General features: G+C 34.6%; 1 protein-coding gene across 6 annotated transcripts in view; it reads left to right on the top strand.

Annotated features, from left to right (window-relative positions):
• SAMSN1 (SAM domain, SH3 domain and nuclear localization signals 1) overlaps positions 1-20,371 on the top strand; it is a 448,469-nt gene that overhangs the window by 395,225 nt on the left and 32,873 nt on the right. Inside the window, exon 1 of one of the 6 annotated variants that reach the window (XM_073231832.1) lies at positions 5,374-5,519. The exons of the other annotated variants lie outside the window; for them this stretch is intronic. Within the exon in view, the coding sequence (XP_073087933.1) occupies positions 5,463-5,519 (57 nt within the window). The 5' untranslated portion in view covers positions 5,374-5,462. Of the gene's footprint in view, positions 1-5,373; positions 5,520-20,371 lie in introns of those variants that run through there. 6 annotated transcript variants of the gene reach the window in all.

Below are 20,371 nucleotides of genomic sequence, written 5' to 3'. Positions count from 1 at the left end.
CATAACATGTGGACAAGTCTAATTTGTGATCCTACCCTCATTTTTTTTATAAGCATGATATTACAGAAAATGGAAAATGATGATTAGAAATAGTATTAAGGAGCTCTTGACTCTCCTTAGGGTCACAACAAGGTAGCTTCAGTTGGAAAAGTAAAATGAAGTGGTGGCAGGTCTGGCCCCATGGTGCTGAATCTTAACTAAAGAAGAGGGCTCTAGATGAGCTGCAGGCTTTCTGGTTTCAAATTTTGTTACACAAGTAGTGACTGAAATGCGCTCGCAACCAGTAGCATTATTCCCTCCCCAGCCCTTCCCATTCCTGATCCTAACTCCCAAATGAATCACTCCCATTTCATGACAGGCCTGTGGGTACTTTCAAGGCAGACACAGTACAGAGTGATGGTTATGAGCTGAGGCTTTGGATTAGATCCTATCTCGACCACAACTAGACACACTACCTAATCTCACCTAGAAGTTGAGGATGATAACATTAATGCCAGTTCATGAGGATTTGTAAAGATTACATGGGAAATATGTATGAAGCACACAGCACAATGCTGGGCATATAATGAGGACTCAAAAAGATAGTATTATCATTATTATTATTATTAACTTTGAGAATAAGATTGTTTCATGAGTATTACATCTTTGAATAAATAATGGATTTTTTGTTGTTACTTGTGGCAACCACTTAAAAAGTATATATTTATAATTCATTGAAATATTCTGAGTAATTTGCATTTACATTGAACTCAGACCCTCTAATTTAGTCACTTTTGAACTGTTATTCCTCATTTTTCGTTTTACCAAGTTTTCTCTCATATTGTTTACAAATATCTTGCCATGCACAGAAGTCATCCAAGAAGTTCTTAGTCTCTTTCAAGACAGTTGATTCTTGAGATTCCCAATTCATCTTAGAGCACTGGTCCTTCTTATTTATCTATTTTTTCTACAACTAAGACAATGAAATAATGTGCTACATATCTCTTCAGAAATTTAAAATAAGTAATAATGTCACAGGGGCTGACTCTCTCCCAAGAGGCTTCCTAAGATACGTAGGGGCTAAGCAGCAGATCTCCTCTCTCAGAAGCATAATGTTTTGAGCACAACAAGAGTGAATTCTTTTTTATTAATTTATAGCAAAAAATAGCAATTGCAAGGTTTCAGGGACTTGATGTCCATATGAATAATGCATTCTCTTCCTGCAGACAGACCTGCCCAAGAAACCAAATCCTCATTAGAAAGTTATCATAGAGCTTTAAATCCAAACGAAGAGTAGTAGTTGGATAAATTTATTGTTTATTGAAATCCAGGAAAAATTGCTTGATGCATGCATCATCATATGATGGATTATCTTGCCAGGAGAATTAAGGTACTCCAAGTTCACTGAAGCTCTGTCTCTTAAACCTTAAACCTTATCTGCTTAAATTCTTGAGCAGATCCTATTGATATGTGCCTCTGTCACCCTCCTTTTTCTATGCAAGACACAATGAATTACGGTTCCCCTGCCTTCCTTGGTGGGTTGGTCATGGCTCCGTCACTGTGAGTGTGTGAGAACTCTGTTATGAGACCCAGGCAAGATACCAGATCACAAGGAGAAATTAATAGGTGAAACATTGATTTCTCATGTAGACTTGATATAGGTTTTTGGAATAAAATTAATCTTTGTGATACATGTGCTTTGTCTCAAACCTTGTAGGAAAAAAAAAATCTCAATAGCTCCCATCTTCTTTATACCTCCTCTTAGTAGGATCAGAATTTTTCTCTCCTCCCAGTCATCATCTCAAAAATTTGGAAGTTCTTTAGTCTCTAAAGCAGGTAACTGGGCAAAGCAGAAAAGCAGCTTGAAGGCTTTTTAAATTAGTAGGACATTAAAAGGGATTTAAAGAATTTAGAGAATGGGGTAGGTCCCTTACAGAAAAGGATGATTAAATAGGGTCTTCAGAGACTGAATGGGTAAATGACTTCAGAGAGTTAGGAAATGTAAGAGATTCAGAGGGAAGCTGTCATCCCCCATCCTCTTCACCCCCATTTCTCTGTAAACCCCCAAGTCTAAACAAGGAGGTGTTTTATTCATCATAGGGGTAGAATAAGCTTAATATCTAGAGGGTAGAACACCCAAAATGTTATATATGGCTATATGGCTTTGAAACTACCATGTGAATCATAGCACTATATGAAACTTCATCATATCCTTGAGTGGAGGTAGGATTTGTATGATAGTGTAGGCTCTCCATTTCCAGCAAGTCATAAACAGGCAAGAACACAACAACCCCTTCTATAAATGTGCCTTCCCCATTCTGTAGATAGCAGCCTGCTCTGAAGAGCCAGGAAGAATAGTGGAACTATCAAGGTTAAGTTGCTCTTTTGATTGACTCCTTTTCTCTATTATAAGTGGCTTAATTTTGTAGATCTGACTGAAACACAATCCATCCTTTTCCATAAGATAATTATTCTACCTTATATTAAATGTTAATTTCAGAGTTGTATTCCACAATAACAATCTCATTTCCCTTATTTTTCAAGTTCTTGGAAGATGTTTCTCTGCTGTCTTCCTCCAACAATGCACTTGAGGAATAATTATGGGTATTTAGATTAGCATTTACTGTAACAGCTCTTGGTCATGGTTGCCCCAGCAGTACACAGAGGCATAAGATTTGCTGTGACCAAGTCTACATTGTTGGAGAAGATGTAAATACTAAGGCAGCATGGGGATCCTGGTCTGATTTAAAAAATTTGGTTTGAAAACATCTTTCCATTGAACAAATGTAAGCATCCTAAAATAACATATAGACTAATATTAATCCAAATATAGCTACCTAATTTTACTCTTCAATTTGATGACAGGGAGCAAAGAGATACAGATGGAGGTCATCAGGCAATTAAGATGTCAGAATAAAGACATCAGACAGCATTTTCTTATACCTATACTTTTCTGATATCTATGATTTGAATTCGATAATTCATGTTTTAGTGATCCACCAATAAATATTTGTTGGACTACTGAAAAACTTGTTATTGCTCACTTTACTTTCTCATAAATTACAACCCAATAGCTGTTATTTGCAATTTCTTTAAAATATTGACTCACCTTCTATGACGCAGAATAGTAAACAAAACATATGCCACAAAGCCCCAACCTTGTTTTACCCTGCTTAGGTTGTAAAACCTTTAAGATGATGTGTGAAAACAGAGCACTAGATTTTGCTCTTTTGCAATTTCCCTGTTTTGGAACATATCTTAAGCAACATGTGGCTTAGTGGTTTAGTCATGATAAGGAGTTAGGTGTGCTCTGTATTGACTCTCTGCACCATTCCTGTTCTCTCTATTTGAGTTTTTATTTTGCTGGGTAACACTTGAAATATCTCAGTGACTTCAGAATTTCACAAAAGAGAAGACAACTGATAAAACATTTGCTACCTTGTCACAGGAGAGTTTTGCTTCTCCCATCTGTAATTCTGAGGGAAAGATTCCAGTTTTATTTACATTTGTAATATTTCTAATAGTGTTAAAGCCTAGAGATCATAAGTTGAGATTTTATACAAACTGTTTAAGAGTAATACTTTTAAAACTGCATGTAGTTCAGCTATGGTCACCATAAATGTGAGCATAAATAGAGCATTCTCTATTCGTTAGTTATCATTATAGAAGTATAACTTATAGCAAACATCACTCCAAGCAGAACTACTTGAAATTTCATGCCTCTTTAGGATCCACAAATATTTCTTGACATAAAACAGTACTTAAATGATAAATCATAATGTATGTTGTTTATTGATATTTCCTTTTATTTTCACCAAAACCCTATCCTGTAGTAAGTGCAAGTATTTTCATTCCCATGCTATTGATTAAATGCGACTCTTAAATTTCTCTTCACAGAGGAACAAATGTGGGCAAAGAGGGTGCAAGCGTTTCAGTTAAGAAATATGTATTTTTATAACTTTCAATTCCTGAACAAATGAAAAAGAAATTTACTTAGGCCACTGCCTTAACCAGGGCCCAGAAAGAAAGTTTGAAAGAAGGCCTACTTATAGGGAATTACCCAACCTTGGAGTCCTCAGAATTTTCAGTGTTGTCTTCTGCGTCACTATTTTGAAAATGAAAGACTAGTAATTCCTGAAAATACTATTCTTCTCCTATTATCTAGTAGAAGAAGTATGTTAACCATAATCTTGACAAGTGTATTCCTTCAATTCTATTATACAACATAAACATTTTTTTTTAGCTGGTCAGGAGGCCTGATATACTGTCAAAAAGCACATAACAGACACTCAATATTTGATAAGTGAATCAATGAAATTTGAATGCTAGGACTGTACCTCAGGGAGGAGGGGCTCAGGGATGTCAAGGAAGACAGAAGCAGAGTCACTTGATTTGTTACCTAGAGAAGCTGCTTATTAAGAATATGGCATTACTGCTTTTCAACCTGGGGATTTATAAATAAAATCTAGGTTGATTTCCTTAACAAGCCTGTGTAACTGAACCAGCATTGAGATATTCCACAAGTCTCTCTTTGGTAAATCCCTAATTAACAAGAAAGTTTGAACTTCTTGCTTTTACTTTCTGAATATCTTGGTTTTGACATTATAATAAAAATGTAAACCCTTTAGCTTGATGAAAAAGCTTTCTAAGCCATATTAGCTCTCTTCTAGGCCTATTACCTAAACACTCTGGATGCTTCATTTGAAGGTACATTGATCCATTGGATTATCACTGGAATAGCAATTATCAATAAGAGGGCATTGTAGTTTGTAGCAGACAGATATCTGGTTCCATATTAACAAGGGATTTATAGCACAGTAATAGACATGACAACTCTACAGGGCTTTTACAGTATAACAATGTGTTTAAAGTAACATGTATAATCATTCACTTCAAGAATCTTACTCCCATTTATTTATATGCATATCATCCATACTCAAAACATTTTTAAGTATATGCATATGTGTTTTAAATAGGATTAGTACTGTATAAAATCTAGTGTATTTTATCTTCTAACAAAGTTTACTTAGAAATGTAAAATTCAGTACCCTGAGTATTTTTCTCATTCTTTTAATACTAAAAAGCCTATATCTTAAATTTTATTTCATTTATTGGCTCAGATGCTTTCTTCTCTCTGTCCATAGAAGGTGTTATAGAAATTTATTTTTATATAAACTGGAAAAAAAAGACTTCCTTGGGAAATCTTTATGGCCATTATGATAACTGCAGGCATGGTAAAGTGTGAGACTTAGGAATCTACCTCATATAATATAGCAGGAACAAAAGATACAGAATTACCAAAGAATTACTGTTAAAAAAGAAAACTTTACCCATGTAGATGTGAAGTCATATCCTGACCAAAGGAGGAAGTAGCAGATTACTGGTCTAAACTTATCTGCTGCTGTATATCACAGACCGCATACTGCTATCGTCAGTTGTTTCTGTAACAACAGAAAGTTCACTCGGAGTAGTCTGAATTCAAAATGCTGAAGAGAAAGCCATCTAATGTTTCAGAGAAGGAGAAACATCAAAAACCAAAGGTAAGGTAAATTTCATACACAGTCAAACCAAACCAAACCATTTAATAGAATACACACACACATGCATGCACACACACATATATACACGTTATCTGTCAGTCATAAATCTATTCAACCATAAGGTTGAGTGCCTCATGGCAAATATAGAAAAAAATTGAATTGCAAAGTTAGATGTTAAATAGTACCTGACAATGATTGTCTATGTAATTTTATCAGTATAGTGCATATATTTACATCTGTAACTGAAGTTTGAGCTCAGATTACCAACTTCATGGAAAGCATTTTGGTGGCCTATGTTTGAAAGGTTAATATTATGAAATCTTCCTGAACATTTTTAATGACTACAAAGTTGTCAATTTATTTAACAATCTATCAAATGCATTTTATCTCATAAGTGCTCAACTGTTCCTAATACATAATACAGAATTATGAAAAGGTTGCAAAACAGAGATGCTTAAATATTTTATATTTCTCAATTTTTTCATATTAAAATATCACAGCTCATTGGAAAGATTGTTTATCCTACTCATACTCTTCAACAAACACTGTAACTAGAGAGAGGATTGGGTTGTGTTTGGGAAACATCAAAACCCCATAAATTGATAGATTATCAAATTGTTTCTATTTGGAATGTTAGTCTGTTTTTTGTCCTGATAATAATTAACACTTAAAAAAAATTAGGCCATCTGATAACAAATTGTGTTGTACTATAACACTCAAAATTAGTTTCATTAATACATAAAAGAAAATACATAGGACACAGCAGTATGCAGTGTCAGAGAATTTCTCCAGTACTTGTACACTTCTTACATTTCTTAGGCAAATAACAACTTTAATCTGTTTGTGAAAAAACAGTAGCTGAGTTCCGATGTCTTTTAAAGAACTGATTTATTATCTGTTATTGATCTTTATTTGCTTGGTACCTGCTCTGAGAGAAAGGAACTGGGAATTGATTGTGAACTTTTGAATTGATGTGGCATTGAACAACAGTCAATATTTTATAATTCGTTGCCAGTTACCATGCAATCTCTGAAAGAAACTAAAACTAAATGATTTCCAATCTTCGGAAACTAAGAATAAATGACTTTCAAAACTAATTCTTTCTGACACAAATATCTGATAAAGGATAGACAAGCATCTGTAGTTAGAAATGCAGCTGAATAACGTATCATGATTTCTGTCTCTTTTGCTAATATAATAAAAATTCAATGTAACATTCCCCAACGTGCAAAAATGTTTCTGAAAGGATCACTTAGGCTTTCTATATAATTTTATATGCAATTTATTAAATGCAACTTGATTTTATTTATTAAATGAAACTTGGTTAAATGCAACCAAAACTGAATTGTCAAAGTAGGTTTTAGGGAGACCTCAAAAGTCAACATGAAGTAGTGGTTTTCCCCTAAGTATTTAAAAATCTGAAACTAGAGTATCTTAGAAAGACTCCACTATGTAGTGAGTTACTATCATATGTATGTCACTGAACTATTTTCAAAATGATATCTCGCGCTATCATCATTTGCCTTAATTGCAGGAATTATTGTAATGTAAATGGGGTATTTGTGAATCTTACTGACTTCTATATTCATAAAAGTAAAAATATATTTGATAAAATATATATCTTGGAACAAAACATATCACAGAAAATAGTCATATTGGAAATGTATTAAAATCTTTTGTGAGTGAATTAACGTCTTCTGTAGATACATGGTTTAATTATATGAATTTCAAGAGGTGTGGGAGTGTATATGTGCAAGTGTGTTTTTCATACATTATAGATCAACTAAATTCTTTCCTTTAACATACAGGTAGTATTTTTCCAATAATTAAAATTATGTTTTAGAAACAACTACTTCTTAATTCATATTTATTTTACTGGCTAATTTGTATATTTTATGGGAAAAAAAGCAGAATCCCTGAGAGACAGCAGAGGTGTATGTCATGAAGATCCTTATGAACAAATGGCTAGTAGAATGAGGAGCTCAAATTGTTTCATCTACTAGAAAGGTACTTAAGACCTGTGTCTAGAAAGATAGAATAGAACCATCAAGAGATCAGTCTGAAATATAGGAAATCGCTATCTGCACTGGTTAACTATGTACCAGACAAGAGTTCACGGCTCCTGACCCAGAAACATGCACTGTGCTACACTTGTATCCGTATGCTATTCTTTCAGAATTTCTGAGATGGCCTTGTTTTTTATTGTTAAGTGCTAAAGTAGGTAAAGTGCAACAACGTTAAAAATGAGGGAAGTATTCTTTAATCATGTAGCTCATGTTACTTCCTGTAGATTATAGTTTAGGTGACCTACTACCCAATTCAAATGCTAAATGCAAATTATACTTAATATTACCTCAAAAATTATGAAACTGTTCTTTTGAGAAGGAAATAAATGGAGATGAGTATTTTTAAATAGTTTCTGCAGTTGTGAGAAGGTTCAAAATATTCATGGATATAAAACATGGAAGTAGATTTTATGAGTTTTCAAAATAATTTCTTATACTCAGAAGACTTATCAATAAATATATCCATGAATTGAAAAATAATAAATCAAAACACATGTCAAAATACAGTTTCATCATCTGTAATTTTATCATTAATGCATCCTCTTTTTCATCCTTTATTCCTCTGTTTCTCCATTTTTGGTATGGGCTCTTTCCTTCAAATATCTCACAAGTAGGGCCAATAGTATTCATATCTATTCTGAGGTTTACGTAGAGGTTAAGAGGGAGAGAGTAGAGATATTTCATAAGGGAAACTGACAAAGTCTTGCAAAATTATCACAAAAGAATCCCACTATGGAATGTTAATGCATTCCAACAAGCTTAATTTGTGTCTCAGAACTCTCGATGGTGTATAATTTTCCAATTACTAAAAAACTTTGATGATTAGTGGTTAAGTATTCTACATTTATGTAAGTTAATCACAAATAGGCTTGCTTAACATATACTTGAGGTACTATACTTTCCTTCTTGAAGTTTACCTTCTCATCATTAGTGCCCACGATTGATTTTGATTTTCAAAAATGTTTATTTTAGTTTTCAGTGTTTATTGTGACTTTATTACATGCTTGTTGCTGTGTTCAGAGCTTTTTGTACTCTGGTTAACTTAACATTTGTAACAACTCTGTGTGAGAATCACTCGTATTTAGCTCACAGATGAGCAAGAATAGAGGTCATAACTTGAGCAAAGACACAGTTAGATGAAAAGTGAAACTGTGTGATGTGAAATACATGTGTCAGTTTCCAGTGTTCCTGTTCTGATTATGCTGCTATTACACACAGAGGGACTATAGAAATCATTTCTATTTCTGTCTTAATTACCAGCTAAATTTTAAGGAAGCAAGGGAGAACATATCTTTAAGAGCCTCTGTAAATCGAGAAAGAATTTAGAGGTCCTCCATTCCTGGCTCTGATTAAATGCAAGAATTCCACACACAAAATCCTTCCAGACGTCCACCCACACTTTAATACTTACAAATGTAGAACAGTAACAACTTTTGTAATATTCAAGTGTTCAAATTGTCAAAAAAATGAACTAATATTGAGGTTAGTATAACCATGTATCTTCTTCCTGCACCTAGTATAACACCTTCAATATAGTAGGCTTTTAATATTTGTAAAGTTAATGAAGTTTTTTGAATCGACTATATGCAGCCTGGTTCAAGTATGAATACTCATTAGTGCTGTGTACTTTCATTTTTCTTGGTAGTTAGTCTATTAGTGTGTACATAAAGTTTATATGTATATGTGTAAATATAATAATTTACATTGTAGGTCATTTAAAATTTTTATTTCAAGAAGAATTGCAATACAACAGAAGTGCAGAATCCCTAGAGAGGCCCACTGTTACTCAACAGTAGACCTTTACTGCAGGTCAGGTAATATGGTAGAAACTTTGAAAACAGAGAAGGAATAGACCCTGCCAATGACACTGCAGTTGTAATTAGAGCAACTTTATTTGGCTGAGATTAATTATCTGTGTTAAAAAAATTTTAATTGAGGTTTTTCTTTGAGCAAAGGAGATTCAAATACCACTGTCATTTTAAAGGGAAACAGAATAATGGTGGTTCTGGAAATAGCATTTTTTTTACCATATTTTAAAATCTAAAGTACATGCTAAATGAGACACCATTAGTGTCACAGATGCTAATTTTCACTAGCAATGACTGAAGTGGCATTCTATCCCATTTGCATTTGATCCTAGCAATGATGAGAGGTGATGAGTTGATTATGAGCTGTTTTCACTGCACTGCCCGCTGTGCAAATTTATGCTCCTAGACAAGGATGACACATAGTTGTAGCATTAAAGGGCTTTCTTCATAGCTTTTCCTATCAGGACTGCCAAGATACATTTTAACTCTTATCTAACCAGGTATAAGAAAAGGAAAGAAGAATTTACATGCTTACTTTAGGCCAGGACTTGCACAAGGAAGTTATGGCATTATTTTTTCCTTTTATTTAGAGGAAAGGAAGCAGTCCTGTTGTTGTGAAATATTTTGCCCAAGCTATCATAGCTAGTAAAAAAAAATGATTTGGGATTACATGTGACAGTTTTTCTTCCTCTAAATCTGTGGGTTTCCTCCCACCACACTACTTCTTTTTGCTTCTTCATCTGGGGTATAATTTTCATACTTTAATTTAGATGAATTCAGGTGAATGTTTTGGCATATCAAACAAAATGATCCCACTTAAGGTTTATGCTATGTAATGTACATATTATTTTATTTATTTATATATTTTCATTTTTATTTTAAATCGAAGTATAGTTGACAATGTAAGATTTTAAATTCACCTTTCCCATTTAAAAAATAGTGGGTATAAATAAATATTTACTTTTGCTTTTCATTATTATTCCCCTCCACACCCAAGAAAATCTCTCAAAAAGTTCTCATTTATATGTTTAGTTAGTATTTATGCCGTGTTTGTTTTTCAAGAAATATTTAAAGTAAATGGTAATGCAAACCTAAAGCCAGGTTAGACAAGTCATGAGGTAAAAGAGTACAGACCATGCTGAAATGCATCAGAGAGCCCCCAAGGTTGAGGTGAGCACGGATCTAAGGAGGTGCTGCTCAGCGTGGTCCCACAGACTAGCAGCACTGGCCTTCCAGGACTTTGTTAGAAATGCACCCCAGGCCTAGTACATCAGAATATATATGTAGTAAGGAGATAACCAGCAGTTCCCTGAGCATTTCAAGTTTGGAAATGATGTTCATATTGATGGTTCCCAACTTAGGTTGCACGTTTTAATCACTGAAGATCTTGAAGAAATGCTAATTATTTGGTTCCATCTTCAAATATTCTGATTTAACTAATAAAAAAAATGTGCCTGAACATCAGGAAACTTTAAGGTTTCCCAATCAGGAGAAATTATTTTCTCCTAATCTTGTCAAAAGACTAGTTCATTAATCCATTAAGCCATTCATTTATTCCTTTCTCAAGGCAGCAAATATCTACTGATTGCTTACTATGGACAATACAGACCATATGTTAGGAATACAGCAGTGAATAAAACAAAGATCCCTGCCCTCATAGAGTTTACATTTACTGGAAATGGTAGACAATGAATAAGATAAATACGTTAAATATATAAGTGCCAAGGAGGGAAGAAACAACATGAAACTGAAGGGATCAGGGAAGACATGGTGAAGAGGACATTTGGAAAAGGACCTGAAGGAAGCAAATTAGCTGGTTGTGAGGTGGGCTAAGGAAGCCGCACTCCAGGCAGAGGGACGAGTGAGCCTTAAAGCCTGGAGGCGGAAGTGTCTCTAGTGAATCTGAGAAACAGTGGAGTAGAGTGTGGAAGGGGAAGAGCAGTCACAGAGGGCCGGATCACAGAGGGCCTTCTAGGTCACTACAAGGGTTTGTACTAGTATTGAAAGAGTACGAAAAGAGAAGAGTAGGATTTAGCTTACATTTTAGTGGGCTTATTCTGTCTTTTGTGTTTCAAATACATTGAAGGGAGTGAGAGAGTAACCAGGGAGATGAGACCAGGTAGGAGGCCATTACTAAGCAAAAGAGGGTGAGACAAATGGAGTAGCAGGGTGTATGTGGAGAAGATGTTGACGTTGGGATCTATTTGTACATATTGTAGCTATTCGAATATGTACAGGAAACTTGTCATATGTGCTTGAAAGATGGTAAACAGAGGCTGCCACTGCCCTGCACTGTTCTTGCTTCCAGCCAGTGTAACAAGGAGAAAGGGCCTCATTCCTCTACTCGCAGCCACCAGAAATTCATCCCAAAATTGATGTGCTATTTCGGAAAGGTTTCTGCCTCTTTCTTCAAAATAGCATTTTTCTATTGGACCTAATTTCCATCTCTAGGAAAATCAGAAAAGATGAATTAATAATTTGTTCATGTCACCAGGTTTAATTGTTTGGAAGAGTGGAATAATCTTAGCTTTCCAAACTTTTCTCCAAACAAAGCACCAATTCATTTTAGTCTTCCCATTTTATAGAATATGAATCTATAATCAAATTTTATCACAAGCAAGTTGCAAAAAGTTTAGGGCCAAATAGATTGGCTATACTTGACAAAAACCCACAGGACCCAGACAGTAGACAAGTCCAGGAGACAAATGGCTGAGAGAAATGATGAAAAGTGTAACCTGCCTTTATTTGGGTATTTAGATACTATATCCTGCAGGAAGAGTATCAAGTCACTACCTTGACTACCATTGCACTGGATTCTTAAAATTCAATTTAATGAGACACTTATCTTTTTAATCTTTCTTTGCCTTGCTTTGGAGATAAATGGCTTCATTATCCCTGCAGACTGTGTCTTTTTAAATAATGGAACTATGTCCATACTCTATATATCTAAGTTTCCAAATTTAGAATTACAAAACTGATCCATTTCTCTTCCTTTGTAGTGTTCAGGATTTAGGTGAACTTCAGGAAACAAGACATTCATAATTAGCTTCTTAGGAGAGAATAAAAATGTCCTCCATTAAGAATTGATTAATAAGAATGGAAGAGGTTTTTAAGCTATCTCTGGTGGTAGATGAAGTGATTCTTCTATAGATAAACCCATTTGTCAACACAGCTGGCTATGTCCCCTTTCTCCCCTTATGTAAAGAGCTTTGAAGTTTGCACCTAGTCTGTATTAGTTTGCTAGGGCTGCCATAACAAAATATCACATGCTGGATGGCATAAAAAACAGAACTGTATTGTCTCTCAGTTCTGGAGGCTGGAAGTCTATGAACAAAGTGCCTGCAAGGTTAGTTGCCTCTGATGGTCACAAGGCAAGGGTTCCAGGTCTCTTTGCTTGACGTACAGATGGCTGTCCTTTGCTGCCTCTTCCCTTGGTTGTTCCTCTGTCCATGAACACCCCTGGTGCCTTTCTTTGTGTATCCAAATCTCATCTTCTTATAAGGACATTTGGAAAATCCTTATAAGGACTGGATTAGGGCATACCCTACCAACTTCATTTTAACTTAATTACCTCTTTAAAGGCCTTCTGTCCAAATAGTCACATTCTGAGGTACTAGGGATAAGGACTTGAACATATGAACTTGGGGGAACAAAGTTCAGCTTATAACATAGACCATGAGGATTTGATTTTCAGCTGCTTCCTTCTTTCCAGTTACCCTGGATGTCTCTCTACTTCCAGCTGAGCAGTACCATCATTCAGCCAGCCCCACATCTGACTCACTGCAGGGGCTTTGTTTTACCTACACGCTCCCACCTTTTTCTTTTTTCTTTTCTTCCTCCCACCCAAACTGACCTCTGCTACCTCCTACTAGGCCTCTATTAAGAATCGTTTAAAAACTAGTTATCTGTTCTACCCACTTGACAAGAGGCTTTCTGGTTGCATATTAAAATCATCTGGGGCACTTCACATAAATTCCTATGCCTGGGTCCCTCAACCATATATTCTGGTTTGGTTGATCTAGTGAGGCTACTTGTTCCTGATGCTCTGACCACTCTCATGCTCTTCTGTCTGTTCTTCCCTTAGCTTAGAATGCCTTTCCCCATTTTTTTCTAACATATTAACTCATATCTATCTTCTCATATTTAGCTGGATTGTCACTCCCTCAAGAAATCTCCCCAGTTAGCCCAAGGCAATGTGTCAGGGAACTGGCAGAGAAGTAGGGAACATGAGCTAAAATCATACAGACCTTAGTTGGGTTTGAGGTCCTATTTTGTCATTTCCTTAACAGAGGACATTGAACATTTTATTAAACCTCTTTTGAGTCTCAGTGTGCTTAACTGAAGAAGGCATGTATCAGAGTATGCACAAGGATTGATGTGAGAATTGAGTTACTTATTGGATGTAAATTTCCTAGTACATAGTACCTGTTTCACTAAAAATCTCTCCATCTGTTTTCACAGAGCTTGTTCCATACTTCAACTGTTTCTCTTACCACAGTTTATTTTAATATGTCCTCCCAACTAGAATCACCATCAAGAACGGGATATGTCATATTCGTATCCCATATCTCTGGAAGAAGTAGTTCATATTGAACTCAGTCTGTCTGACTTTCAGACTCCATATACCTTCTATTACACTTTAGCTACCACGGAGAACATTTATAATATAGAACATAGTTGTGATTTCTCAATGTATGTACAATGAGTGTGGAATGACTAATGGATAACATTAGTCATTTAAAGAAGTAATCTACTCCAGGATATAGTTTATAAATGGGTCAGTTGATAAAGATCTGGGGAACACCTACATAAAACAAGGTAATCATTCTTAGAATCAGAATGTAATGAAGCAAAACATAATCAAGCATAATAATCTACCTTAAGGGGAAAAAAAGCATTAGCAAAAGGGATCACTTTATAGGGAACCTAGAAAGGAGTAAGAGTAGAAATTTGCTGCCATGTCTGCAGAACCAACAGATTGGCTGAAGCAAATATTCCATTTGGCTCAGCAGACTTGCTCTCTGAAGTGAGATGTACTTCAGGCTATTATAACTTAATGTCCCTGGCCCTTTATACTACCTAATTCACTTTACTGGGACTTGGTACACAAATGAAACTTCTAACAATGATCTTGCATCCCACAGTGTTTCCACCAGGGAGGGAATTTAAAGAGTCAACAATTCATTCTTGTTGGCAGTTGGATTTCTCATACCTAATCTGTACTTGGTATTGCCTTTTTTGGTATCTTACCTGTTTTTTAAGTGAGTCCCTCTGAGATTGTTTATTTCTGCAAGCTTGAAAAACAAAAGTCCCTATACATAATGAAATGAGTGCCTGACATTGGCGAAGGAGGCGGCTTCCTAGAAGAATGGGCCTGAGTTCTCAACTGCACCACATTTCCTCTTCACACGTAAAATGAAAGCACCTAAGTAATGAAGTTTCCTTTCTGTATTTTTCAAAATATTTTAGTAATTTAAATTCCTGGAGTAAGATTCAAGGCAAATTTACCTTGCACCAAATTCTATTTTATAATGCATAGTGATATGACATTAGTCTGGATATTTGGTTAAATATTTCCTGAATATTTCACACAGTTATAGATACACAACTCTGTTCTTTTAATAAAATAAGTACTTAAATATATATATTTTGTAATGCTTATGGGTATATATTCTTTTTTTTTATGGTCATTACACTATCATATTTTCTAAAGTCATTCTACAAATTTCAAATTAATTTAAGATTATGAATCACTACAATTATCAATTTTAAGGCAGCATTACTAATTAAAACAAATATTTATGATTTTAAAAAGAAAATTCCTTCAAAGACAGTCGACAGTTATCAAACACTATATTGTTAGTTTAGGAATTATCATAAACTGAGTTCATTTCTACTACTACTGTTACAGTTCAGCATCACTATTAACCCCTCAATATAAAATATTGATAGAGCCAGATCCAAATTTGCTGAAAGGAAAATGTAATGAGGAAGTTCTAGAACCCAAATATCTTAGCATCAGCTTACTACTATTTTTTTCCAACCATTCCTTCCCTGTTTGGGATTACATACTGTATATTTGCCCCACATAAACATGTCTGTTCTTACTAGGAAAAAAAACCTTTAAATTCCTAAGCATAGTGGCAGTGGGTGCTGCCTAAGATGGGAATGTTTATAAGCTTTATGATATTAACTGCAGCACTCAACCTCAGGTGGCATAAAGCATGCAAAAAAGAACTTTCTGTCAGTTTTATTATTTCTAAAAAGGTTCCCCTTGAAGCAGAAGAGTGACCTTGCTCTGCGGAGCTGACATATGCCACTGGATTAATGGTCGAGCTCTGCCGGAGGGAAGCTCTCGGAAACATTGCAGCTCCCGAAGCAGGGCTGGCGGTGACCATTAATCAGGGGGACCAAAATCATGCATCACGCACACTCATTTAAAAGTAGTAAAAATGACTTAAAAAAAACTTTGTGAGAATTAGCTTATTGTTTGTCATCACTTGTGTTCAAGGAGATCACTGCATGACTAAAATATCCCTTGGGGAGACCTGTAGGAAAGGTTATTATGTCCCAAGAAGCCAAGGGAATGCAGAGGACATTTAAGACTAATGGAGGTAACGGGGTTTTGGTTCTAGAGATTAAGATGGATTCTATGTTCCTGAGTTAATTTTTGCTCCTTTATTTAATCATGATTTTAACACAATGGGTACTTTGAATGTTTGCCTCTTTGTGATTATTTTATTTTTAAAACAGGAGTAACTGGGTGTAGTGGTATAAATATTTGACTGGTAAACCTGTTAGGAAATTGTTCAGGAACCTAAGGTTTGAGTCAACATATTTAACTATTAAATAGGCTATGAAGTGTCTTAATGGGCTTTAAATTATTGCACATTTTTCCACCATGTGTTATCCAATGAAATATTTTCAAGACTTTCTCTAATTATTAAAATTAAAAAAGGCAAGAATGTTTAGTTTAATGTAGCTGACTCTTGCTTTTTTCAAATCCCTTTGATGATAAAATTGAATAGACAAAATTTCTTTTATATATTTAATTGTTTTTTAGATTAATGATACTACACATAATGCATATAGTATAATTTCATTAATAGGTAGAACAAATAGAAGAATCAGGCATTAAATAAGAAAACCAGAATATTTAATACTGAAGACTATGGTCAATGTAGTAAAACCTATTGTGATTAGCACTTGAAAGTTATTCTCCTCAATAACTGTTGCACTCTTTTGCCTTGATATTCAATATTATCTTCTTTTGAAAGCTATATCCTACACAGAAAGTTATTTAATTATTATAAATAACTACACAATTATTTATTTACTTTTGAAGCCTAGTTATAGATTAAAATAGTTGATAATTAAGTGATCACAGTTAAATATTATTTAATATTTGGTTGTAAGTAGAAAATAATCTAATATGAACACAAAGGAAAGTTAATTTCCAAAGTTATGGGAGTATAATACATATTTTGGTAACTGGAAATTTGAATCATCCACCCTTGGTGCCACCTTCTCTCTTTTAAGGTACCTAGAAAACAAAATTACTAATGAGAAATTTGCTCATGGGAAGTTATTTATCTTAGGGTGAGAATGGTAAATGCATGAAACATGTCATCTATGATTCCTCATTTCTCTACCCACCATCTTCCCTAAGTCATATACTACCTTCTGTAACAACAGTGGACATAGTTATCATGACTTAAAATTTAATTGAGCCTGAACATGGCTTCAGAACCCTTCTCAACCCAGCTTTCTATGAAGTTTTTAACAAACTTCCTTGGTTTTTAAGCAATCACCATTTTTGGATTGGGTGATTTCTAAAGAGTTTATCAGTCAATAACTGGTTATCTCTTAGGGTAAATAATTTTGTAAGATAACTAAGCAAATTCAAAGTATTGATTTCAGCTAATTTCACTTCTAAAATCTGTAATCATTTTAGTGTGCCTTTCTTTAGACTGACTCAAAATAATATAGACATATGAACACAAATTGCATTTCATGTATTATGTAGTCAGTACAAATAAGTATTTGTCAGAGGATGAATATAATTTCTAAGCTGACATCTATTATACATTATGAAGTTCATTTATTTGCATATAAATATAATTTGCTTTTAAGAACGACTTCCATATTTGTATACCATTCATTTGTATATGGCTCTATTTAGCTCCTATGGGTTGAAGTCATTTGGTTGATGGCACCAAGAGAGTTACACGTTTTTCCAGGGTAGATTCTTGTCTTATTCATACAAACAGCCTAACCCCAAGTACAGTGTTTAGCCACAGAAGCCATTTAGTATATATATTTATGTTGGACTGCATAATGCAGAATATCATGGTCTTTAAACATCCACAAACCATTTTCCTTGCCTATAATGTGATTAACTTATAATTTGCTTTTTGTGTAACTGTGAAATATATGATTTGGGGGCATATAACTTGAAGAGTAATGTGAGGATTTTCTTCTGCTGCAGTTTTCTCTAGACACAATTGTAGGGTTTTTTCCCCATAGGTACCAAGGCACTTAAGAGCAGGAGCAATCAATGTGTGGCAAAATGGTGAAGCATCAGCAAGTGATCTCATAGGGAATGTAAAACTTGATCCTGCCCTTGAAGAATGGGCTGGATTTGAGAAGGTGGAAGAAAAGAGGAAGGACATTCTTTGAAAGACAAACAAACAAACAGCATAAGCAACAGCTTAGAGACAAGTGTGTCCATACTGGTCAGCAAGAAGTGTCAGAAATTCTGGCTAATCCTATTCACTACTACTGCCTCATACCATGGGGAACTGAATGTGCAAAGAGCTTGGGCTTTACTTTGCTGACTAAGGAAGAAGTGAAACTCTGTACCTCAGTTTTCCTTATCTGTAAACTGGAGAAATCAATACCTAGCTCAGAGAGGAACTGTGTTTCTTTGATGAAATAATTATAGATAAATTACTTGGCATGGTGCAAACTCTCAGTTACCATCATAGCAATGTAGTACAAGATTTACATTTTGAGAAGAATGAAAATATGAGAAGTGGTATTTTAGGAAAATTAGTCTAATGGTGTGAGCTTAGATGATTAGACATGGAAAAGTTTGGGGACTAAGTTGCTGAAAGTTAGTGCATGGGCTGAGGAATGGGATTATAAACATGTATTTGAGTACAACAAAGATTTGGAGTAAGGACTGAGCAGATGTGGAGGCGAAAGACTGTGTGGAGAAATTCTTGAAGATTTCAAGGAAGCAGTGGTATAGTGAAGCAATTCCAGGAGGATCAAGAGCAACCATTTAGTGTAATTATTTACAGTTTTAGTAGTTAGAGAAAGAGAAAGAAATGAAATAGTAATATAGGAGTGAGTGAGTGAAGCAGAAGTTTTATAGTAGAGAAAAGAAGCTGAGCAGTTCAGGAGAGCCTAATCATGACCATATTTTAAAAAGCTTTTCCTCCCCTTTTTTTATTCTTATATGACTTTGTAAGAATGGTGATATCAAGTGACTAAACTTTTGCCACATTATACTTTTACCTGAAAAAAATATATTTAAGACATACCAATATTATTTTAAGAACCCCTTTCAATATCTTAAATTTATATTTAACTTCTAAAACTGCAGCATGACTTACTCTGTGGATGCATGTAAATCTTGCTAAATGGTAATAAATCATGTAGAGATGTAGTTGAGGACTTTAAATATTTAAGTCTTTTTTACTCATAAAAGTTGTTTTGTTACATTAAATAGGCTGATATGAATAACTACTTTTTCAGGTTATGATCATACTACATTGATTTTTGAAGTTCTGGTTTCTTTCCTTTGAGTAATTTATTTGAGGCAGTTTCAATTTTCAGAAAACTTCTCTAGTAGCACATAAACTTCTGAAAGGGAAGCTTTAGCATGGAAAATTTGACACTTTAAAACACCACAGTGGAGAATGTGCACTTCCTTTAGAAATTTTGCTGTCGATGGAAAAGATACTGAACCAGAGGGATCAAGTAGACTAACTTCTGTTCTAAGAGTCTAGATATGCATTAAAAATACTTAGAGCAATGACATATATTTGGGCATTGCATTGCCTTTATGCAAGGTAAAACGTTAGTGTTAACGTTAGTGTTTCATGCTCTGGTTGTCTTTTAGTTTTCACCCTCCTAACACCCCACACAACAGTCTCCCATTGACACCACATGATAGCGTAAACACTGAGGCAATCCTAACAGATTATTTTAAGTGAGTTAAATTTGTTTTACACTCTTAAAGAGTTCAGCACCTGAATTAGTTAGAACAATTATATCCTCAGATGTCTTTGGATAAAGGCTGACAAGTTTATTGAGTTTTAGAATGCTTATTCTAGAATATTCATGCAAGTGCATAACTTAAAGAGAATTCTGATCTTCAGTAGCATATTACTAACCAATGTTCGGTGTGCAATATTTAGAAGTTGTGAGAACTCATTGGCAGGGTATATGTAATTTTTAATTTGCCAGTATATTTTGAAATACTGCGGATGTCTGACTCACATATGCAAATTTTTTCTTTGAAATAGACTGTGAAACTTTTCCACCAGTGCCTTACCCAAATATTAAGTCATGTTGGAGATAAGATTTTATTTGAAGACCTCAAAATTTTGTGGGTGGTTAAGAAATGAAAATAAGGGTCAAGTTCTTTTAGTTTTGGTCAAAAGGTTGATTTACATTTCAAAAAGGAGACCCCCTTAATTCTCCTTCAAGTTGATAAATTTAGGCTGGTCATTGTTTTCAGAAACCTATTCAGTTCCATTCCTCCTATCAAGCTAACGGTCCACACTTTGTAGCCTGCTCAGATAGCAAGTTTCTTTGAAAACAGAAGACACATCAAAACTTTGTAATAGTTTGGCATAGTGGAGAGTTCATCAAGATGCAGAATTGAAAAAAGGAATGTTTTTTTTTTGCAAGTTCTAGTTCCTGTAACAGTTTCCTCATTGAGGAGGAGTCGATGATTTCCAAGAAC

The sequence above is a fragment of the Manis javanica genome, chromosome 3 (assembly GCF_040802235.1).
Source record: "Manis javanica isolate MJ-LG chromosome 3, MJ_LKY, whole genome shotgun sequence".
In the NCBI taxonomy this organism is placed as follows: Eukaryota; Metazoa; Chordata; class Mammalia; order Pholidota; family Manidae; genus Manis; species Manis javanica.
The sequence above is the reverse complement of the archived record's forward strand: the minus strand, read 5'-3'. Positions and strand labels throughout refer to the sequence as shown.